Source organism: Ictalurus punctatus, chromosome 16 (assembly GCF_001660625.3).
Source record: "Ictalurus punctatus breed USDA103 chromosome 16, Coco_2.0, whole genome shotgun sequence".
Classification (NCBI taxonomy): Eukaryota; Metazoa; Chordata; class Actinopteri; order Siluriformes; family Ictaluridae; genus Ictalurus; species Ictalurus punctatus.
In genome coordinates, this window is record NC_030431.2 from 22,524,258 (window position 1) to 22,549,936 (window position 25,679).

At 37.5% G+C, this 25,679-nt stretch overlaps 1 protein-coding gene across 2 annotated transcripts in view; it reads left to right on the forward strand.

Annotated features, from left to right (window-relative positions):
- gfra2b (GDNF family receptor alpha 2b) overlaps positions 1 to 25,679 on the forward strand; it is a 93,071-nt gene that overhangs the window by 60,499 nt on the left and 6,893 nt on the right. Inside the window, exons 4-8 of one of the 2 annotated variants that reach the window (XM_017488386.3) lie at positions 681 to 1,062; positions 14,320 to 14,429; positions 15,772 to 15,912; positions 16,064 to 16,251; positions 25,341 to 25,391. In XM_017488386.3, the coding sequence (XP_017343875.1) occupies positions 681 to 1,062; positions 14,320 to 14,429; positions 15,772 to 15,912; positions 16,064 to 16,251; positions 25,341 to 25,391 (872 nt within the window). The remainder of the gene's footprint in view (positions 1 to 680; positions 1,063 to 14,319; positions 14,430 to 15,771; positions 15,913 to 16,063; positions 16,252 to 25,340; positions 25,392 to 25,679) is intronic. The other variant, XM_017488387.3, reaches the window with a different exon arrangement.

Consider the following 25,679-nt stretch of genomic DNA (forward strand, 5'->3'; position numbering starts at 1 on the left):
TGTCCCATTCAAATTGTAATCAAACTTCACGCCCAGTGTTTCCAGGATATTCTCTGGTTCCACCATGACCCTGACTGGGATAAAGTCATTACTGAAGATGAATGAATGAATGTTTCTATATTTATACACAATTAAGAAACATTTGACCTTGTTAGAACCTAGTTGGGTTAGGGATGGTGCTGTAGGTAGTTGTGTTTCCTCACAACTTGACGGTCCAAGCTTGGTTAACTGCATGTAAGTGTTTCTTCCTGATTGTCCAGTTGGTAGGTGAACTGTGTGTATGGCGTGATTGCCATCCCATCATGCACCCAGTCCACTCAGGATAAGTTGGAGCCCATCCAGTAAAAAGCAGTACTTGAAGATGAAATAAATGAAAATGTTTTGAATTATTGAATGGATATGTGGTTAACCATATGGATGAAAAATATATTTTTTTTTTTTTGGCAAGTATCAGTGCATCATAGAAAATTATTTCCCCACCTCTATTGAACTTTTCTCGAGTTAACAATGCATGTGTTTATGTGAGAAATAATGAATTTATATATTACATTTACAGCATTATTGAATGTCAACACAGCCTCATTACAATATAGTTCTACTGATAATGCAAAAACAAATATGATATATCATTTAATCATTTCTCCCTCCCTTTCTCTTTCTCCCTCTGTCTGTCTCTGCAGCCATGGACTCGGCCTCGTCTAAGGGTACCGTGTGTCCCGAGTCTATGAATTCGTGTAATCCATGTCTGGATGCTACAAAGGCGTGTAACCTGAATGCGGTGTGTAAGCGTCAGCGCTCGGCCTACGTCACCGCGTGTAGCCGCTCTGTACCCATCACACTCTCCGAGCCGTGCAGCCGTAAACGCTGCCACCGGGCACTGCGCCAGTTCTTTGAGCGCGTGCAGAACGATCTGAGCTACCCACTGCTCTTCTGCTCGTGCAGGGACAAAGCGTGTGCTGAGCGACGACGCCAGACCATCGTACCCACCTGCTCTTTTGAGGAAAAGGCAAAACCGAACTGCCTCGAGCTCCGGAGGATCTGTCGATCAGATGCACTCTGCAGGTATGGACTAATAGACACGTAAAGGCCAAGGATCATGATATAGAACGGGCTATGAACAAGCTGTAATCTACACAACGACAAAACAGTGTTCTCTACTTTGTCAAACGACATCAACACAATACCGTATTTACAGTTTGTTATAAACCAATGCAACAACATATGTGCGGAACATTTTTTTTTTTTCAATGAAAGGAAGTAGCAAATACTGTGTTCAACATGTAATCCTTCAAGCAATACCTCAACAGTGCAGCCTATCATCCTGTATAGCTCCCATAGAGTTCCTCTTGGCAGAAATCGATGATTGATATTGCACAAACTCATTTAATCCTCACAGGCGATTAGCAACACTCAGAATAGCTGTTAAATTGAGTGGAGAATGTTAATTAGCCGGATCCGGTGAGCTAATAAGAAAATCAATCGGCTTTGTGTCAACCAAACGATTCCTTTCAGAGTCAGCAGTGATTCTTCAACATCGACCACTAGCAGCTTCCAAATACCAAATATCACTTTAGACTTTTATGATGTTATTTCAAAAAATGTAATAAATTAAGAATGTCAATCTGAGCAGCACACCATGCAGGAAGAAGCATTCCTGGAGGGTAGCTTGAAGCAGTACAAGCAGTGCACTGCTAGAAGTGTTTAGTCTGTTTATTTTGTGCAGGTCAGAACACAGCAAACGCTCTCTCGCTCCAAGAGCATCTGAGCAAGGCGGTCTCGGTCTGCTTCTCTGAGAACACTGAAAAATTTGAGTCTGAGTCGACCCAAATGCAGGAAGTGACCCTTGTTTTTTGGGTTGCAGTATTTTGTTGTAGATGGAGATTAGAGTAAACTGACTGGCGATAATATTTGCATGTAAACACAGACAGTGTGGCTGTTAACATCTTAACTAGCTGACTAGCATTGCTGCCTAAAGCATACATAATTGATATAGCATTGTAACACACAATTCTTTATTTTGGACTGTATGTGTTTTTCTCTGGTGCTCCTTTGTCTTGTAACGTATGATACCTGATGGAAGCACACAACACTGTTTTGAATTCGCGTACAATTAGCAAAACATTTGTATTTACATGGTTCTGTATTGCTGATTCTCTAATGTTACCCATAGAGAAAGAGTGAGTGAGAGAGAGAGAGAGAGAGAGAGAGAGAGAGAGAGAGAGAGAGAGAGCGAGAGAGAGAGGAGGTTTGTCCTCATAGTGTGGGATTTATAGTAGGCGAAGGTCACTGTAAAGTTAAACCCCATGTCTCAGTCTGCAAAATCACCTTTAAACTGGAGGACATCCAACACACACATACAGAGCTGCAGCAGCACACACTGTGGATTTAAATAATAATAATAATAATAATAATAATAATAATAATAATAATAATAATAATAATAATAATAATTCCAATAAAAGTCCATGGAAACCAATTGTAAAGGGCAAATCCAAAACAGGAAGACGGTGGCCGAAAACAGGACAAACGCACAACTTGGAGAAATAAAACAAATGATCATGATCTATTAAACCAGACAACAATGCTAGTAAACAGATAGAATAATGATGAAGTAATCAGAGAAGTAGTGAACAAGGAATCTAGGAAGCAATTTCATTAGTAAGCTAGAAAGCTGTATAATCAGTAAGTTTGGAAGGCAAGAAGGAAAGTAGGATCTAGGAAAGTAAGGAATAGCAAAGACCAGAATACTGTATACTTTGGAATCTAAACAATAAAGAGTGAAGTAAGGGGAAGAAAATTATTTGATAAATGATAGTTTTGTTTATGTTTTTTTTTTTCTGTCATTGTATTACTTAATAATGAATAGTAAGCCCTACATACTAATCTAATGTATCTAATGCTAATTTGACATATACTGGCCAAAAGTTTGTGGACACTTGACCATCACACCCATATGTGGGTTGCCACAAAGTTGAAGCACACAATTGTCTAGAATGTCTTTGTATGCTGTAGCATTACAATTTCCCTTCACAGGAACTAAGAGTCTTAAACATGTTCCAGCATGACAATGCCCCTGTGCGCAAAACAAGCTCCATGTTTTGTGAAGGTTGGAGTGGAAGAACTCAGGTGTCCTGCACAGAGCCCTGACCTCAACCCAACTGAACACCTTTCCGATGAACTAGAACACTGACTGCACCCCAGGCCTCCTCACCCATCATCAATTCCTGACCTCATTAATGCTCTTGTGGCTGAATGATCAGAAATCCACACAGCCACGCCTGAAAATCTAGTGATAAGCCTTCCCAGAAGAGTAGAGGTAATCATAACAGCAAAGGGGAACAAAATCTGGAATGTTCAACAAGCACATATGAGTGTGATGGTTAGGTGAGGTGTCCACATACTTTTGATCATATAGTATACCTCGTAAGGGGTAACATGAAGGTTGGAATGCTGTGGGGGTTTTTTTTGTTGTTGTTGTTAGCAACAAGCTAGCCAGTTAATTTTGATGAGCCAGTAATCAGTGATCTGTATAGTTAATGTTATAGATGTGTTGATTTATCTAAAGCAAATAGTTGTATATACTATAGCATAACTCATTTAAAGGTTAGAAGTGCTACTTTGTTTACTTCTGATCACACAGTGAACGAGGAAGGAACTCCTAGTTGAATAGACTACCGCAAGTTGACGAGTTGAGGTGTGCTTTCTTTGGCTTTACCTGGTTGATGTTTGGGAATTACAAGTTACGACCTCGAATCGAACACATTATATGCCAAACGTATCCATTTTGCTCCGAACTGATTAACAGCGTGTGAAAGCAAGTACCCCTCTCTGCAAAACCCTTACAAATAAGGTAATTAGTGTAATTAAGTAGAGAACTAGGAAACAAAAATAGGAAACAATGAGCATAGGAAACAAGGCAACCAATCAACAATGAATCTTGGGTCAGTTAAATTATCAGTTAACTAGTACCAAGAGATAAACAAAGAGAAGAAGAAAGTAGAAAACTACTGTAGGTAGTCAGACACCTTAAAGAAGAGAATAAGAAACTCAGGAATGAAAATAAGAAGTCTGTAAGGTAGACATTTATTCACGCAATTTTCTCTACTCTTGCACTGATATCAGGTTGGACAGTTATACTAGGAATTCATTATACTTTTGATCTGAAAGACAAGAAAATTACACACAAAAGCAAAATAGCTGTGTAGCTTGTGTAATATTCTGGCATAGAAATGCCTATTAAATTTTTTAAGGTTGTTTCTATGAGGGATTTAAAGCAGAAAAAACAATCTCAGCAAATTGCACATACAGAGGAAAAACTGCATTTTGAATGTAATGCCTGAACACATCAGACAAAGTTTTTTGGGGGTTTTTTAGGACACACCATTTGAAGCAGCAGGCATTGATTTCTCATGCTGCATTTTTGGATGTCATACCTAAGCACACTTTTTATCCACGCCTTTGACATTAATAGCGCAGCATTTTTGATCAAGCTAGAAAAAAGACATAGTTTTATTAAGCCTCGAGGGAGACCATTTTAAAGCTTTGATTCATTTGAGGTGATGTGATTCTTTCCCTCTTTTAAATTCAGTACATTTGTGTCTTAACGTTGTGGCATCAGGGTGTAGTGAGATCTATGAGGCGTGACATTCCTCTGAACTGGACTCCGGGTTAAAAAGCTGCAGGTCGAAGCGTGGCTGAGAAACCTCAGGTTTTTTTGTCAGATAAGCCGCTGTCATATCGCATTCTCATCAAATCTGAGGGATTATAAAAGAGTGTGGTGGAAAAAACAGCAAAGATTTTAGAACCTGCAGATCTTTGCTGCTTAATCCTGTTGCTTTGGTGAACCATGTCAGGGAATTAAAAGAAGCGCGCACACGCGTTGATGTTAGATGTTCTACGGGAGCTAAAAAAAAAAAATTATAATAATACCTCTACAGAAAAATAATCAGTATCTTTTTTTATATTTATATTTAACAATTTATTGTTAAATATAATTCATGAATAACAAAAAGAAGTGCAGTTCAGTATAGGAAGGAGTCCATGGTTTCAAGTATTCAATTTTCAAGACAGTTGTGACATGCAGTGAGATCTGGTTTACTCGGGGTTAGATTTATTAAGAGGTACAACCTGGAGTCAAAACACAGGGAGACAGTCTCAACATAGGACAAGCTATAAGCATAAATCAAATAAACAGGCAGAGATCAGAAAGAAAGGCTTAACTAAACAAAGCATGATAAGACTTCGCAAAGTTTCACAGACACAACAAGGTATAAAACAACAAGCGCACTACTTAGGTAATACTCCAATGACAAGACAGGGGCCAGAGACAGGACCGAAACAGAAACAAAGACAAACATGTGCACTTGGTACTTGCCACCATGGGGACCACAAAATGAAGGAAGAAGCTAGGAGTCTTAAAATAATACTTGTAAATTCCTTGTAAAAATCTTGCATTATTATTTAGTAATCAAAAGAAGTCTAGTGTGTTTTTATGAAAACACGCTTGCAGAAAATTGCACCAATTATGACAAACTAAGTGTGGTTTTTTGCATTGTATAATCAAGACACACTCAGTATGGATTGGCTACAAATATTAAAGCTGTTCAGTTGCCCTTTTCTTTTTCAGGATACATTTTTGTGAAAACCTAGGCCCAGTGAGCTCTCCCTCTGCTAACCACTGTGCTAACACAACTAAGAACAATTGGACAGTTTTTGGTCCATCTCATGAGGCACAATATTCACATCTAGATGTGTTAAAAAAAAAAAAAAAAAAAAACTTAGAACATAGTACCTTTGGTGGCAGCTTATCCAATTTGTAGGTGAGCAAAAGTATGGGAACAGATAGTCTTAAAGTAAATGAAAGTGAATAATGCATAATATTTGGTTGCATATCCCTTGCTTGCAATAACTGCATCCAGCGTGCGACCCACTGACATCACCAAACTGCATTCTTCTTGCGTTCTTCTGTTGTGTTGCTTGTCCAGGCTTTTACTGTAGCCTCTTTCAGTTGTTGTTTGTTTCGGGAGGGTTTCTCCCTTCAGTCTCCTCAACTTGGATTAAGGTCTGGTGATTGACTTGGCCAGTCTAAAATCTTCCCTTTTTCCCCCTGATAAAGTCCTTTGTTGTGTTGGCAGTGTGTTTTGGGTCATTGTCTTGGTGCATGATGAAGTTCCTCCCAATTAGATTGGGATGCATTTCCCTGTAAACTGGTAGACAGATTTCTGCAAACTTCTGAATTCATTCTGCTGCTACCATCATGAGTTACATCATCAATAAAGATTAGTGATCCTGTTCCAGAAGCAGGCATGCAAGCCCAAGCCATGACGCTACCTCCACCATGCTTAACTGATGAGCTTCTATGTTTTGGATCATGAGCAGATCTGTTCTTTCTCCACACTTTGGCCTTTCCATCACTTTGGTAGAGCATAATCATGGTTTCAGAACTTGTGTGGCTCATCTCTGAATTTATTTGCGAATTCCAATCTGACTTTCCAATTCTTACTGATGAGTGGTTTGTATCTTGTGGTATGGCCTCTGCATTTCTCTTGAAGTCTTCTTCAAACACTGGATGTTGATAGCTATAAGTGTTCACAGGTGAAACCCAGGGCTCAAACCAAGAGTAGACATTCAGTGCTATTAATTGTTTAAACTGCCAGGGCAGGCCTAGGCAACAAGAAACACCAGTCAGTCACATGTTCCGATAGTTTTGATTACTTGAAAAACAGGTATGTACAACCAAAAGGTGCCATGTATTAAGGTGAAACACATCTAGCTGTAAATATCAGGAAATTAAAGCTGAAATTCTGATCTATCGTCTCATATTGAAAAGCTGGGTATTTTCTTGTTGTTTTTTTTTTTTTTTTTTGTATTATCGACAGAAATATAAGAGGTTGTTGAGGTTATGCCTGTTTATAGCTGATATAATGCAAGTTATAACTGGAACTAACTTGTTTCCTGGACATTCCACAATACTAAATGCAACTATAAATGGATTTAAAAAAACACAATGTGTCATACATTAATGAATAAAAATGATAATTGTTGGCAAATTTCTATTGTATAAGAGGAGTTAAAGGGAATTACTTTAAGACATGCAGTTAGAGTAAAATAATGAACTATGGGGTGGTAACAGTAACTCGGCTTCATGTCAGGCCACATCACACCACCCAGTCATTGATTATTGTCATGTAACAGTATACCACCAAGTGTTTTATTCTTTATTTATTTTGCAATAAATAGCTCTTTTATATTAAATTGAAGCACAAACTAGTTATCAAATGTAACGCTGCCATGTTTTGTGTGTGTGTCTGTGTGTGCTGGAGTTACAAGCTAAACACCTTCTTTTTTTTCTTTTTTTTAAAAGTTGATAGTGTATTTAGAAACACTAGCTATGTTTCATCTTCAAAGTGCTTCAAATTTTTGGCCCTGGTTTACTTTTTTCCCCCTAGAATGTAACTCTCTATTGTGTGAGGACATGTCCGCTGATACCATGCCAGGACACGATGGGCACCATCTGCTCCAATACCCAAAGCTACCGCACTCCAATTAGGAAAATAAAGTGGGCCGAAACCCTGCTGACGGATGAGAGCAATACAGTCACATCCAAAAATCTGAGACCAGACACACACAAAAAAAGAATTCTGCACAGTTGTTCAATATTTTTTTTAAAAAGCTTTACTTAAAACTGTGATGAATCCGTCGTGACACATTGCCTAACACCTGATATCGACTCCTGCAGTATTATACTGTGTTTTATCATCTCTGCTGCTTTCAGACAATAAAAAAATGATACTGGAATTACAATGGTGAAGAACAGTGGAGTCTTTATAAGGTATTAGATTTAGGTGTGTTAGAAACACAGCAAGCGGACTGCTGAATATAATCAGGACATTTGTTCAGTGCTTTCGTGTTGAACTTTAGGATTCATCCTGTACTTCCTTTAAGGGTCATTTCCTTAATTATTATCTCTCTGCTTATATACAGGTGCATCTCAAAAAATTAGAGTATCGTGGAAAAGTTTGGGGTTTTTTCCGTAATTAAATTAAAAAAGTCGAACTTTTCATATATTCTAGATTCATTACACATAAAGTGAAATATTTCAACCCTTTTTTTTGTTTTACTCTTGATTACGGCTTACAGCTCACGGAAATCAAAAATCCAGTATCTCAAAATATTAGAATAAAGAATTTATAATACAGACATGTGGACCTGAGAAGATCTCTAATCAGCTAATTAAATCAAAACACCTGCAAAGGTTTCCTGAGGCTTTAGTCTCTCAGTCAGGTTCAGTACACACAACCACAATCACAGGGAAGATGGAAGTCAATGTGGCATTTCATTTGGAAATCAAGGTGCCAGAGTCTGGAGGAAGAGTGGAGAGGAACAGAATCCAAGTTGCTTGAAGTCCAGTGTGAAGTTTTCACTGTCAGTGATGATTTGAGGTGCCATGTCATCTGCTTTTGTTGGTCCAAGTCGAGAGTCGATGCAGCGTCTACCAGGAGATTTTAGAGAACTTCATGCTTCCATCTGCTGACAAGCTTTATGGAGATGCTGATTTCCTTTTCTGCTAACCCAGAAGAACATTAAGGCTCGTCTAAATTTTGCAAAAAAAACCCCTTAATGATCCTCAAACCTTTTAGGAGAATGTTCTGTGGAGTGATGAGTTGAAAGTGGAATTGTTTGGAAGACAGCAGTCCCGTTACATCTGGCATAACCCAAACACAGAATTCCACAAAAAGATCATCATACCTACGAGCAAGCATGGTGGAGGAAGTGTGATGGTGTGGGGATGCTTTGCTGCTTCAGGGCCTGGGCAACGTGCAGTAATTGAGTGAAACATGAATTTTGCTCTCTACCAGAAAATCCTAAAGGAGAATATCTGGTCTGTAAATTGAAACTCAAGCGCAACTGGATTATGCAGCAAGACAATGATCCAAAGCATAGGAGTAAATCATAATCCTAGAAGTAAGTGAAAAACGTTTGGTTGCAGTTAAGGGTGGCACAACTAGATTTTAAGTTTAATGGGAGCAATTAGTTGGGGGTTTTTTTCACGTTGGTGATAGGTGTTGGATAACATTTTTTTTGCTTAAATAAAATCAATAAAGAAAGAAAGAAAGAAAGAAATCAGGATACAAATACTTTTTCACAGCACTGTACTGTATGTGGTTGATGGCTGTTTATGTAGCATTATGGAAGGTGTCTGGAGTGTCAGTGCTTTGTATTTGTCAGAGTTTTCAGGATGAGGACTTTGCACTTTCTTTTTGGTCTTACAAACAGAAAGAGAGGCTGCTCGTTTATAGCTGCTACAATGTAAGCGATAACAGGAACTAACTTTTTTCGTGGACGTTCCACAACATTAAACATTACCATAAATGGATACTTATATGAAAGCACATGTTGTTGTCTAATAAATGAACCATTTCTAGCTTTGGCAAATTGCTGTGGTATAAGAGGAATTTAACACGTCAGGGTGTGCTGTTATAGGAAAACAATCAACTTCAGGCTGGTAACTCAGCAGTAACATCAGTAATGTCACCCTTTGTGTTGGGGTGCATCACACCACCCAGTCATTGATTAGTTTCCTATTCCAGCATGCCCCCTTATGTAATAATTAGCTTATATTACCTAGGTAGGCAGTCAAAAAGCTAAAAGGTTAGACAGTTAAAAAGACTAAAATGATAGACTGTATGCGGAAGAATAGATAGATAGATAGATAGATAGATAGATCGATAGATAGATAGATAGATAGATAGATAGATAGATAGATAGATAGATAGATAGATCGATAGATAGATAGATAGATAGATAGATCTAGACTAAATTTAAAACGTTCAGTAAGGCACTTTTTTCAGACGTACTAGGACCCACAAATAAAGCGTAATAAATAAGCAGAGGATCAACAGGATCAGGTGAATTTCTGAACTCAGTCTGACCTTCCCTTCAGACATCCTGAGTGCTTAGGATCCTGCACAGAGCACATCTGAGAGAGGTAGAGGGGGGAAAGGAGCAAAAAAAAAAATTAGAAAAACAGCATAACGTTGCTTCATTAATTTAGCAGTGAAGTGAGGAGGAACAAAGCACAGGATACGGCCGAGAGCAAAACTGCTATTAAAGCCATTTGTTATCTCACTCCTCTGAAGCCTGTTGGTATATTCCTGAAACAAATGAACACAGATCCAGCACATTAGTTACAGGATAAATGCCGAGAGCTAAATCACGCTGAGGGAAAGTCGAATGAGCAGAACTGTTAACATTGGTGAGGAAGAGAGACGGAGTGCGTTCTCTTACTATCTATCTGTCTGACTGGTGTTTCCACCACATGTAATACTGACCCTGATGATTGATTGACTACATTGATATATAGACAGATAGATTGACAGGTGGAAATACAGATATCTAGCTGAAAAATAGACAGACAAAGAGGAGTTATTAATGATGGGTTAACACAAAACATACTCTTTTGCTACTGTTAACAGGCTCATCAGGTAATTAACCATTCTGGTAAATCAGCCATTCTGCTTTGGCATTTCTTAATTAAGACATTTACATATTGCATTATGGCCTTTATAATGACCTGCATGACAATTCTTATTACAATTCTTACTCCCATTCCAACTTACTATGCCAAATATATAATCAAACGCCCCAAGCCATACGTTCATATCGTGTAATCATTAATGGTCCCCAGGTTTGTAATCAAACATAATTAGGAAGGTTTTGGCTTACTTGTTTGTTTGTGCATGTTAATACGCTCACCATGCTCATCCTTGGGTTATTAAAACAGCAATCAAAGCCCAGATCTGCAGTGTGTGTAATATTATGGGGGTTGAGTGATCTGCAGCACTGCTGCAATAACGTCCAAACGTTATAGTTTAAGCATCCAAGGATTTAATACAATAGAATTTGGAGCTGTTTTGATGCATTAAAGTGTGATTCAGATTCAGCATTGTGTATAAAATTGCTCATTTTAAATTAAAGCCCACACTGCCTTTTGTGGGACTGACAGATACAGAAGCCACATCTCATTTACTGGGACTGACGGATACAGACGCCACACGTCCTTTACTGAGACTGACAGATACAGACGCCACACGTCCTTTACTGAGACTGACAGATACAGACGCCACACGTCCTTTACTGGGACTGACAGATACAGACGGCACACTTCCTTTACTGAGACTGACAGATACAGAAGCCACATCTCATTTACTGGGACTGACAGACAGAAGCCACACCCCCTTCACTGGGACTAACGGATACAGAAGCCACACCTCCTTTACTGGGACTGAAATATACAGAAGCCACACCTTTACTGGAATTCACAGATACAGAAGCCACACCTCCAATACTGGGACTGACAGACACAGAAGCCACATCTTATTTACAGGGACTGACAGACACAGAAGCCAGGCCTCCTTAGTTTTACTGACAGATACAGAAGCCACACCCCATTTTAGCTTGACTGACAGATACAGCTTTTTGTTAGCATTTGATGACTGAGAAAATAAATAAATAAAAAGTTCTTGGTAGCAGACTCTGACTTTCAGATGTTTATTCACAGTCACACAGGCAAGATGGAACGAATACAGGACTCTCCAATACAGCACTCCAAACTCAGCCGTAGATGAGGTTTGAGTGTGCGCAGTACTTGAATATGTTCCAGTCACTTCAGTGAAATTAGCAGTGCATTCCTGTGATCAGTCTGCCACGCATCAGCTGCATGAAAAGCACAAAGTAATAATCGAGAAAGCCTTCAGAAAGCGGCGACTTTCAGGGCCACCATTTGTTCTGTAATAGAGGGATTTTTTGATGGCATGTTGGTGCCACTCTTATCAGAAATATAAAGTGTAAAGTCAAATGCATCATGCATTTTCATCTCAGTATGGCCGAGAAATAAGGATGACCTTTTCTCTTATCAGGTGGAAGAGAAACATTTCACACACCACACACCATACAAGTGTGTCTCTACACAACAAACAGGGAATTTTTCCAAAATATTATTATTACTGTTATGTTTATGACCTGCTAGTCTTGGTCTGAGATACTATACTTATAGGCCATGGAGTGTTCTGTGATTTCTGTACAGTTTTCTGGCCACAAGCTTCAGAATCTTGTTTGCAATATACTTGTACATTTGTATACAATATACTTGTATACACTTCTTGTCTTGGTTATGTTAAAACATGCATTTGAAATATGGGCTCTGATTTTCTTTTTGATTCAATCTAAATCACAGAATAAAATGCAATAGGACATGCTGTTACAGGATAATAGTCAACTCACATGAAGTGGAGTTACTGTCATACCCTGAAGTTTATTACTGTTTTATCCCTCTTATACCACAGTAGTTTCTCAATACAAATTTTTCTTTTCCTTACTAAGCAATGATACATCGTCAACTTTTTATCTGTTTCTAGTTACATTTAATGTTGTGGAACATCCAGAAAACAAGTTCGCTCCTGATAATATCCAATATTGTTTTATATCATCTGAAAATAAGCAGACAAGAAGTTTTTTAATTTGATAAATCTTATTAAAGCTGCAAGCAGCATTGTCAGGGGCTAAGCACTCAGACTCTGTGAGCTGCACATTCACAGATGCACTACAACTGTTGCATAAGCAATCCCAGAAACGCAGAGAAATACTTATAGGCAAAGGGATTCAGGAATGATTTGTAGTTTCACACATTAGCCAGTCTGTTATGGGAGAACAATTTTGAATATCAGAGTTCCTTTAATAGCTTTTGTTTAGCCAGGTCTCAAGATGATGTGAGCCAAATTTGGTGAAGATTGGACAACATTTGGAGGAGTTGCAAAAAATGCATGTTTAGCGTGTTATTGTAACTTTACACCAGTAGTTGGTGCTGTCACAAAATTTGTTGCATAGCCTCAGGTCATGGTCCTAAAGTTGCCTACCAAGTTTTGTCAGGCTTTTGTGCCAAAGTTGGTGATGATTGGACAAAATTTGTAGGAAGAATAGTGAAAAAAAGAGTTTTTGACAAATTCCAAGATGGCGGAAAATGTCATTAGATGGAAACTTATGTCAAATGGTGCGTTAAACTTGTCTCGATCAAAGGATGCCTAGCGTTTAAATTTTGGACACATGGTTCAAAAGTTATGACATAAACATTCTTCCAAATTAGTCCCAAATTTGATCCACTGGTGGTGCTAGAGTTGGCAGCACTTGGCCAATATTTGGTCAGAATATTCCTTAGACCCTCCCCAATCAGTCTGTATGGGCTGCCATAGACACCCTAGCAAGAAGAAGAACAATAGGGTGCCTCCACACCTGTGCTTATACTTTCCAAGTTATGTAGCTTCCCCAGCAAAAGTACTGCAAAATATTAGTGCCCCTAGAGGTTATTTAATAATAGCATTTTGTTCATTAATGAACTTTTCATGAATTAATTTTTAAATGCATTCTGATTTAAAGAGATCGTATCAGTGAATTGCTCTAGTGCTGATAAGTATGTGGAACCTTAATATATTTAATATATATATATATATATATATATATATATATATATATATATATATATATATATATATATATATATATATATATATATAATTATAACATTGTTGCTTTTTATAATAATTCTGGGATTATTAAAAAAAAACTGTAAATGTCCGTATTGTAAATGAACAGAATGATTACGTATATAAAAATTCAAAGCATATTGCTGGGACAAGTAAAAATTCATATACAGTTAAACAGGAAACGGTCTGGTGACAATGAAAATGAGAACCTCGTCTCTGGTAGATTTTTTGCATCTCTACAAGATCAGCGAAGACAGATGTGAGACATCTATAATAAATAAATATTGCATGAATTAAATCTGGCCCATATAAGTTTATCTGCAGTGGATTGGGATATAATATATTTTGCTGGCATCCTTCCGTCTTCGGGAGACGATGGTGTAGCATCTGTTTTGGGTGAATTTATTTGCACATATATGTATATACTGTTTATACACACTACCGGTCAAAAGTTTGGGGACACTCGACTGAAATGTTTCTCATGATATTAAAAACCTTTTGATCTGAACGTGTGAGATTAAATGTTTGAAATCGGTGTTGTAGACAAAAATATAATTGTGCCAACAGAGAGATAGAGAGATAGAGAGAGGCAACATTTCTGTAATATAATTCATGATGTGCAAAATTGCATTGGATGATGATTTATTGGAGACAGATGTTATTCTTATATTGAGCCACAGAGGAATGCGGATTTATCTTAATCCTGCTCCTATTTACTCAAACGTGTTCCTCAGATATGTTGACGTTTATTTATCTGTCTACTGGTTCTTTTTTGGATTAGATCCAGATTGGCAGACTTCCACATGAACTGCCAGACGACTCCGCACTCGATAACGAGCTGTCCTAATGACAACTACCATGGCTGTCTCGTGTCCTACGTGGGGCTTATAGGTAAGTGATTAGATGCACATCCTCACCATGTAGAGACATCTAAGCTGTATATTAACAGAAATGTAAAAGCTGTGCACAAGATCCGCAAAGCGAGCAGATCTAAAGGGATAAACAAGCTAAATAAATGTAAAGGGAGTTCACCTAAATTCTGTTTTGAAAAAGAAAGAAAAACTTTACATACACATGACACTAGGTCTTATTAGTGTACAACAAGATTATGGGTTATGTAATACTTCTTAAAGGACCAGTTTATCCTTTTTAGATTTCATTTAGATTTCTACTGGCTGAAAATTTTGCCAAATGAAAACTAAAAAAAAAAAAAAAAGAAAGAAAGAAAGAAAGAAAGAAACCGGAGCCATGTTTGTTAAGAAGCTATCTGACATTTAACTAGAACGTAAACAATTGGGGACATGCTGTTTTAGGAAAATAATCAATGAAAGGATGGTCAGATATAACTCAGTGCAAAGAAGAGTAACGGCAACCTCCCTGATGTTGATTTTATTTTCCAAGAACAGCACATTCGCAAGTGTTTTATTCCTTTAATACTACAGCAATCTACTAACACCAAGTTTGAATTTTTTTAAAGAACCGTGCAAAATACTTTTTAACCGTTTATAGATAGTTATGTTTATGGTTACATTCAACGAAACTCGTTCCTGTAGTTCCTGTTATCCAGTCAAGTGGGTTTTTATTGTCATTCTTTCTATATAGCTTGTATACATTGGAACTGTTGTTTCTCCAAGACCATTGTGCAATGCATAACAGTACGCCAGACTACATAAAGTGCAAATACACAACAGGGTGAGACGAGTGAGGGACAATAAATACACAGAACAATATATACACAGACCATGGGCTGTAAACTGTAAACTATTTAGTAGTGTAGTAGCAACAGGTATAGCTGTATCAATTGCATTATAAATAGTCATTTCCTGTAGACGTATCCTATCTCTGACTGTTATGAAGCGCTGACACTGGAGACTCCTTTCATACATGCTAAATAAACATCTCTTCACAGAAAATTTCCCCAAATAATCAACTGCTCACCTAATCCACTTCTGTGAATTGTATAGTTATTATAAAAACTATGATGTATAAGAACGAGCGCATAAATATAAACCTGGAATTTCAATTCCAGTCAGAAATACTGCCGGAGTTGCTGTTAGGGAGAATTAATCAACACCTTCTGACCAATCAGAATTGATCATTTAACAGCACTGTGGAATAATAATAATAATAATAATAATAATAATAATAATAATAATAATAGCATTTTTTCTATACAAAGAGAATGTGTGTGAAGAGCAGCTAAAGTGATGCACAACTATTGTGACCCCAACAGGATCAGATGTGACCCCAAACTATGTGGATGCCAACCACGCCAACATCACCATATCGCCATGGTGCAGTTGCCGTGGCAGCGGTAACCAGGAGACAGAGTGTGAAGCTTTTCTGCGTGACTTCAGAGAGAACGCATGTCTACGTGAGTGGCTTTAACATGACATGCAGCCTCGCCTAATAACACACTAATGAGAAGGAGAAAAAAAAGTCACGTCTCGCATTAGGCTCAACTTTCAAACTCTGTGTTCAAAATTCTCTGTGGAGTACTGTCTCTCTGTTGTGTGTGCATGTAGGAAACGCAATCCAGGCGTTTGGTTACGGAGCGGACGCTGGTTTCCTTCCGTTCACCGAATCTCATTCCATCGTCCCATCTGAAAAACCCAACCTTCACCCTGCCATTATAACTAAACCCGACATCATCAACAACGACATCAAACAGGTCGAGAGTGCGTGCGTTTTCTCCACGTGCGCTAATCTTAAGGTACGTCAAACACACACACACACACACACACACACACACACACATCCAGTGTTCATCTCTGTGTGAATGATGCTGAAATCTATCTGAAGCTCATGTTTGTTGACTTTTTGTCAAATTCCTGATGCCATTCATTCAAACAGTATGGAACGGTCTTTACCTCATTATTTTCTGAACCACTACATTCCCTCTGAAACAGCACCACTCCAGGGCCTCACATTAAATGGTAAATGGCGTACTTATATAGCACTTTTATCCAAAGTGCTTTACACTGTGTCTCATTCACCCATTCACACAAACACACAAACACTCACAATGGTAGCAGAACTGCCATGCAAGGCACTAACTTGCCAAGGGAGCAACTTTAGGTTCAGTGTCTTGCCCATGGACACTTTGGCACGTGGAGTCATGTGGGCCAGGAATCGAACCGCCAACCCTACGATTAGTGGACAACCCGCTCTACCACCTGATCCACAGCCGCCCACATTAATGGCTGAACAGAACTGTGTGATGCTGTTTCAGAAGGAATGGAGTGGTTCACTGAACAGCTTTTTGAGCAACAGGCAACATTACTAATCTAGCAAGGGTAAAGTCTGATAGGGAGCCCGTAGCCCACAACTCTATGCCTGGATTAGATTCCACCCATGGAGTTAAAATGGAGCGTGTGCACTTGTACATTTGTCTATTATACAATTTGTTCCGTCATAATGCGACCAATATGGTGTCCAGAACAGGAAACAATAACCTATGCCAGTATGTGAAGAACAGACAGCTGGCGGTGTACACACTACGTAAGAATAGTATAAGCATATTTTGATGTCATAACGACTTCAAAATAGCACCTGTAGTAGTAGCTGCTGCCAAGTACTGGTTCAAGGGCATGGGTGAGGCAGTAGAGTGCACCGAGGTTGGCCATGACCGCTTTTAGGCTCCCGAAGTCAGGTTTTCCAAGAATTTGATCGGTTGAATAAACAAAATCTCAGAACTGTGGACTTTTAAAATATTTGATTGAAACACAATGTGCTCTTTGATAGAGTCTGAGGTGTCATTTTAGCCAGAAATCGAGATCCAAAGTTGATTAAAGTGACTGAGTTCCACAGCCTCGTTCTCGGGCATCGTAGATCAGATAGATCTCGTTAGAAATCTCCTGAATATCTCTTTTTAGCAGTTATAACATGTTGGATGCTGTGATTAAGTGCTATCAGACTATCAGTCCCTATCAGTGCAGATTATTCTGTTTTTGGTCTTTATGAATGAACACGATCACATGACCAGTGTGCGCTCTTTCTCTCTCTCTCTCTCTCTCTCTCTCTCTCTCTCTCTCTCTCTCTCTCTCTCTCTCTCTCTCTCTCTCTCTCTCTCCCCTACCTTTTAAAGTCCCCATGAAATCAAAATTTTGGGACTTTTACTATGAACATGTTAACCTTAAGGTTATAAATACGCTAGTGTGCTCCAAAACAATGACAATATTCGCATTTAGAAGATATATGCGTTCAAAATGTACAGTCTCTGTCGACCACCAAAACGAATCAACCATTTTGATGACATCACTCTGCATTTCAGCTGCTCATCAATTTTTCCGTCCAATCAAATGCTCTCTAGAATCTGAAGTGTCCCACCCCCAACAGTTGTAAGATTCCTGGCTGTGAGGTAAGCTAAGCACTATTGGTTATTTAAAAAGGGGGAGGAGCCACTCGTTATGTTTCAGCCACCCTGACTTCCTGTTTCAGTGGAAATGATTTCAACACATCGATAATACTATGCGTTTCAAGGCACTTCACAGGGACTTAAACTCTAGGATTCTAGTACACTTAGTGGTTTTCAAGAGTCTGAATCAGAGAGAATTTGAGGCTTTTGGTTTATTTGCTATTTGGTTTGGTTTCACGATGCACATAATTATACGAACCAAAAAGCTGAAAAATGACTTGTAGAGCTGAAAATGTACCCGTAAAACTTTTTCATACAGTAATACAGTAATATATAAGCCAAATTTGGTGCATGTACAGTAGGAATCACAAAACTCAATATCCAGATCACATGGCATTTCTTCAGCACTACAGCTACTGTATGTCCTTCAGCTCAGTTTGTACCTCCACCCCAGTTTAGCAGCTCACATTGAAAAATAGACAGAGTGTTTGGGGTACTTTAAAGGTCAAATCTCTTTCTCACTGCAATTAAACTGCACTGAAGTTCACTTTGAAGCAGTGTCAGACCACCTCGCACCTCACCTGATGTGTTCTCACCTGCCTAAAGTACTACACCAAAAGGTTCTAACCCTCACTTCTAGGAGATGAATAAATTAGGGCTGTTAATATTAATACTTTAATAACACTTTTAGAACACTTTTTTCTGCCACTTTTTGAATATAGTTAACACGTTTTCTTAATTCCTAGCACTGCATAGAAACTTAACAAGTGTAAATATCTTAACAAGTGTGAATATAGTCAGATTTCCATAGCTAAATGATACTTATTTCTAGACTTTAGAACTAATTTCAAGCTTCGATCAGTCTTCTTCTCCTGGCAGATCACTTTTTCTTATTTGAAGCATTCATTTCCAGAAAGAAGAAAAAACATCTGCCAATATAACTAGAAAATGTCATTCAACAATGAGTAAAAGCATCTAAAAACAGGATTCATAATCATCTGTTAATATGAAATATTACATAAATCAAGATATTTTTCAATTTCTTTAAAACTTAACGTTTTTTGCAGTGTACGTTATTCCCCATTAATCCCAGGCAAGCTGCACATGTACAGTTCTTTAAGAATTTTATTTTTTATCAAATTTGAGCTTAACGAACACAAGCACAAAGTAATTAGAAACGATAATGTGATTAACCACTATAAATGTTCTCAATCATATAACAATTATAGAATGAATTTATACATTATACTGCATGCTGCTTAGAGAATTATTTTCTACGGTTAATTCAAAATCCTTCATAAAAGTTACTCAGTTCACTTCCAAGACTGTGATGACTTTGTTCCCATCCACTTCTGATCAAGAATTTGGGTCTAGGTTATTATGACAGAAATGTTTTTTTGTTTTTTTTGTTTTTTATCTAGACTGGCACCAGATAGCAATAAACTCAAACATATGCTCCTTTCTCAAGCAATCCCGGCATGGAAAGTAATTTATTGGCATTTTTAGTGTCCTTCAGCACAGATGTGTGGCTTTGTTTCCTCTCCATCACACACTGAGGATCTGAGTGTTGGATATTTATTCGTTTCTGCTTGGGTGTGTGCCAGTATTCTGTTTTCAGCACAGTAATTGCCCAACTTGTTATCACAATTTACGATATTATGATGATATCCAACATTAAACTCAGCATGGCCAGGTGTGTGTGCCATGTTTTTGGTGAAAATGATGGGAGTATAATGTACAAGGAGGACATGTATGCTAAGCTTAAGTCTATCGTTTCCCTCAGTGAATATTACCGAAGCCACGGCTGCAGTAGATGAATACTTCCTGCATTACAGTTTGTTGATTTCTACAGATCTTTTCATATATAATCTGAGAGAATAAATACAATTTTATTCTTTCCTAAAGCACAGATTGTAGCCCGGAACACATTTAACTCTAAAGTAAATTCCACAGCCTCTAGGTACAGATTTATTATACAACATGAATATAATGTCAATGTGTAAAATCATATTTTGTTTATTTATTAGAGCTACAGAGCCTTTTATTCCTGAACTTTCCACCCACATCACATTAGATCCAATGACATTATTTACAGGCCGACTTGATTTGTGTTATTGAGGTGTGGACCGATGTAACTAAATTTAAATTGTGGGACAAAGTATGCCACAAAGATAGCTCAGGCTTAACGTTACGGAATCTAACGTGGCCACAATAATAAAATATCAGACATATTGAAAGTCTAAGGGAGGAAGGGGTGCTGTGACAGGGTGGTGTGATATGTCCAACATTAAACGGAGTTACTGTTTCCACCCCAAAGTTAATTTATTGTATCAGAACATCCTGAAGTTTATTCCTTTTATACCACACGAATTTCCCAGCACTAACAAATGTTTTATTTATCAAGAGATAAAGCATCATTTCTATCCGTTTAATAGCTATGTTTAACATTGTGGAACATCCACAAATGGTTAAATTCATGTTTCTGCTTTATATAAGAAAGTTAATAAGAAAAACAAAAGCAGTGTGTCATTTACCATGAAACCAGAAAAGCACAAAGCCATCTGTCCTGAAAACTTTCCCGTGGTAGAAAACAAATGCTGCATTAAACTCAAGGTTGTGAACCGTGATTCTTGAGCTCTGACCAGGCAAACGCAAAGGAAGTCCTACTCGGAAACTCAGGATGGTCTCCTTAACTCCGAGTTCAGCAAGTGACATCAAATCATTGTGCACTTTTACCCTTTAAATAAGTCAAACTGTATATACTAGTGTTCGCTTTCGATCAATCAACATACAGACATATTCGCTTCTTAAATCTATAACACTATAGGTTATACAGTTATTGGATTTGAGGAGGAAAATATACAGCAGTTATTACAGACACAGACGCAATGTATTTTAAAACCATTTTTGATATGAAGATCAGAAATAATCATTTAAAAAGCTACAGAAATATGTACAAAATGTCATACATGGCAAGTTTCATTTGTATCTCTTTTAATGGCACATGGAGGTACTAAGTCTTTTCTCTGAGTGTGTTTTGTTTGCTTCCCACACTGACTGAACACGCACACTGTCGCACTCACACTTTTCATGGCAGGGTAATCATCACATACACATATACATATATATATATATATATACATATATATACATATATATATATATATATACATATGTATATATATACATATATATACATATATACATATGTATATATATACATATATATACATATATATATATATATATATATATATATATATATATATATATATATATATATATATACATATACATATACATATACATATATATATATATATATATATATATATATATATATATATATATATATATATATATATATATATTTAATGTACAGTTTTATTGTGAGTTGAAAGTGTTCTGATGTTAATCTTTGAAGGGAACAGCAGGAAAACGATACTGTAACACCACACTGGTACTGTAGGGATACTTTAAACCGAATATTGATGACTACATTTCCAGTATCTGCCTTATTCATGAGCGCCTCTTTCCCCAGAGAACATCCTTTACCTGTCTGAAAATGGATTTCGATGCGCAAACATGAATATATTTTAAATATTATGAAAACATCATGTTCCTCCCGGTTCTCCCATGCGGCCGTGTGTCATTCTGCAAAGGAAATGGGTACAGGATCATCATCATAAGTGAATGATGAAGCTATAAATATAATAGTCCATGTGAAAAAGAGGAAGAGCCATTTCCAGTATGCAGTTAATAGATACAAAATTTGCTGATGCACTATGACGCTGAATTCCACCACATGCGGAAGTACATAAATGGCTTTTTTTCCCTAACGTTTAGAGGAGTAGAAATGTGATTTGTGCTCCAGAAAATAATTAATTAAACTTGATATTTCTCAGCCTTTTATATGAATCATTTTCACTTCAGCATTTAGCACGGCATGTTTTTTATGTAGCTTGTAGCATATTTCTGTAGCACCTCACGCAGTGCGTTTACATGGACAATAATCCGATATTAACCCGATTAAGGCGATACTCTGATTAAGAAACAAACATGTAAACAGCGATTATTTATAACTTTAATCCGACTAAAGTCACACTCGAAGTAAACACAAATGGAATTAAGACATGTGGAGTACTCCTGTTTTAGTCGCATTATCGACGTGCGTTACAGACGTGTACAATTCAATTCAATTAAATTTTATTTGTATAGTGCTTTTTACTATAGACATTGTCTCAAAGCAGCTTTACAGAAATATCAACACGGTATATAAATATTAAAGGTGCGAATTTATCCCAACTGAGCAAGCCACTGAGTGGCGACGGTGGCAAGGAAAAACTCGCTAAGATGTTTTAAGAGGAAGAAACATTGAGAGGAACCCGACTCAGAAGGGAACCCATCCTCATCCGGGTAACAACAGATAGTGTGAAAAAGTTAATTATGGATTTATATGAAGTCTGTTTGGCCTTAGAAGCAGCCGTAGTCCCAGAGATCTGGAATTGGAGTAGATGAGAGCTCCATCCAGAGGTAGGACATCCGTTTCAAGCAGTCGTCTATTTGCACGTATAGCATGACAAATAATTAACCGCACTTGAAGCTTTCGTAAAATTATAACTGAAACACCCAAAACTGTATACGGTCCCATAACGCAGACCAACTGTATGTCGATACGTGAAATTCTGGACAGACGTCGGATGGTGTGGCGTGGGGACGTAATGACGTGTGCCGTTAATCGATCTATGTTCTATAACATGTAAAACAGGAACATGAAAGGAGTGTTCTAAAATAAACTCATGTACACACCTTAATCACAATATTATCTTATTCAGAATAAGGTTAATAATTAGATTACTACTGTCTGTGTAAACGTACTACGAACTAAGTTTCTCAATGTGGCAGAATGTCTGCGTATTAGAGGTCAATGCTAAGTGCTAAGTACCATAATTGTATCCATACAGAGTCTTTTTTTTAGCAATTTCCCAACACATCTGAGAGAAATGTTGACATTCCAAATGCTTTTGTCTCATTTCCGCCATCATTGTGCATTTGAATTGTTCGCAAAATAGACTTAATGGCAACCTGATAGCTTGACACACTATTAGCTTCTGAATTCGCCTCAGTTGGTTGCCTAGCAACAAAGTTCTTATAATGTTAAACAGCTGTGCAACCACAATATGGGATTTTTAACATTTCAGTTATTTTCTACTGTAAGTTAAATTTGCCAACATCTAACACAATGTGTTCACTGACATATCATTTAACAAGTTTTTTTCCAGAACGTTCCCTTGGTGGGTGGTGATTTCTTTTCACACTAATTGGATATACAGGCAAAAAATATCCTCGCTGTACTAATTATATTCCCTCTGATAAGTGTTTAATGATTTACACAATGCTAATGTAACGCACCTGATTCAGTGACTCTGAGAGGCAGGTGTGTGTGATTACGGCTTTAATAAAACTCGACATTTCTGTTGAACACGATTTCTATAGACATTTAGTCAAAGCTTGATGGTTTCAAGCCGTCAAACTTGGCAACTTTCCAATTAGGGACATGCTAGGTATGAAAACACTGTGAGATTTTCTACAAACTCTGATATCATAAAAATAAAAAAAAAAAACACACTTTGAATGTAATGGATTTAACCTTTAAAAAAAAACATTAATCCATCCCAGGCAACAGTCACATGCTTACAAGGTTCCTTTGCTGACAGTGGTGGCATTTTGCGCTTAAATGTGAAACAGGGTTTAGTTTGTTTTTGGGTTTTTTTCAGGCAAAATGTGATTAACTAGCATCCATGCTAAAGTCATAATGATTTACGTAATTGTTTTTTTTTTTAAACTAATAATTTACTTCTAAATCTCTCATTTGGGTAAAAGGAATGCACTTTCAATGTGGCCTTGTTAGTCAATATCACAATATTATTAAAAATAAACAAGAATGAGAGGTCCTGCTTTTCTTCTTCTCTCGATCTTTATATGTGGAATATTCCAAATATCTCATGGGAAGTGTTCAGGAAACAGGGATGAGTGAATGAACTGAAAAGTACATTTTTTCCATAACATATTATGGATGATTCATGTGTGAGTGGGAACAGGGTAGTTACGAAGTGCTGTCGATTTTGTAGGTTTTGAAACGTTGTTATGAAGGACACTGTTTTTAAAATGTCTTTTACTTTTATTCTACACACATGTCTTGTAAATGTAATATCAATGGGACATAAATGGTATCTAAATTGTGGAATAGCCTACATGCCTACTTCTTTTGCTAGCAACAAGCTAGCCTGCTAACTATGATGAGTGATGTATATTTACCTTCTCAAAACAGTTCAACAACAGACTTCATGTTAAAACCATAATGAACTTTCTTTTACTTTCGCACTATCCGTTGTTGCCCAGATGAGGACAGGTTTCCTTCTGAGTCTGGTTCCTCTCAACGTTTCTTCCTCATATCATCTTAGGGAGTTTTTCCTCACCACCATAGCCACCTCACTAGGGATAAATTCACACATTCAAAATCCTGTATCCTGTGTTTATATGTTTCTGTAAAGCCGCTTTGAGACAATGTCCACTGTTAAAAGTGCTATACAAATAAATTTGAATTGAATTGAATTAAATGTTCTATATTTAACTCATTTAAAGGTTAAAAAAAAAATACAAAATTTAAGTGCTAGTTTTTTATGGTTGATGCTGTGAGCAGCCATATTGATTTGAGATCAAGCTTTTATTTTAAATTTCAGGTTCATGATTGAGTTCTTGTTTGCGGGGTGGGGAAGGTGTGTGTCCGAGGATGGTACAGGAAAAAAAATATATATATATGTAGCTGCCCAAATGAACAGAAAAAGAAGAAGAACAAACAAAATGTACTCAAGTAACAAGGAGGTGAGAAGTGCGCAGACAATTACTAATCCCATGCCCAGGGACAGGAAGTTAAATAAATAAACAAACAAACAAACAAAACAAAAACAAACATTTTTATCCATTTTTGTAACATTATTATACAATCTATAATTAGGCTTCATGATTAATCCAGCATATATATAAAAAACAGCCATATTGATTTGATGTCACTTGCTGAACTCGAGGTTGAGGAGAGTCGATGGGCGTTTCCTTTGGGTTTCTAGTTGGGGATCAGAAATTACGAGTTAAGCATTAGTCATGAAGAGATTATAACAGTTAACACTGTGTGCTAGCATGCTCGTTTGTTACAGTTACATAGATTTCCATTCCGTGCAGAAATTTCCCGCGCATCCAAACATTTGATTTGTCTCAGTCTTCAATAACAAATTCTAAAATTATGAATATATTAAGGATCAAATAAGGATGGGCGATGAAATCGAAACAGTTTCTGAGATTCGCTTTTCATAACACACGGTTTTGATGGATGTTTAGTGGCGCTTCTATCTTCCGCAGTCATATTTTCCTGTGTCTGTGTCTCCCAGGACGGTGCAGAGAAGTGTTCTCCCTCCAGCAGTTTTGAATGTGCAGATGAGGTAAGACGTCAAGCGCAGGGAATTTCAGCTCATTTCCAGCTGCACAACTTTGATTACCTCGGGTGTGTTGGGAGCTCGGGCGCAACACAAACGCTTGGGTGAAGAGTTGAGCGATTGAAGGGCAATACACAAAAAGCATGAGGTCCTATGACTGTGTACTTGACAATGTCCTGTACGAGTGACTCAGGCTGTCTCTTTAGATCTTACAGCAATACATCTGTCATATCTAGGATAATATCCCTCCTGTGCATCTCAGTGATGATTGATATAAACAGCGGTGATGAAAAG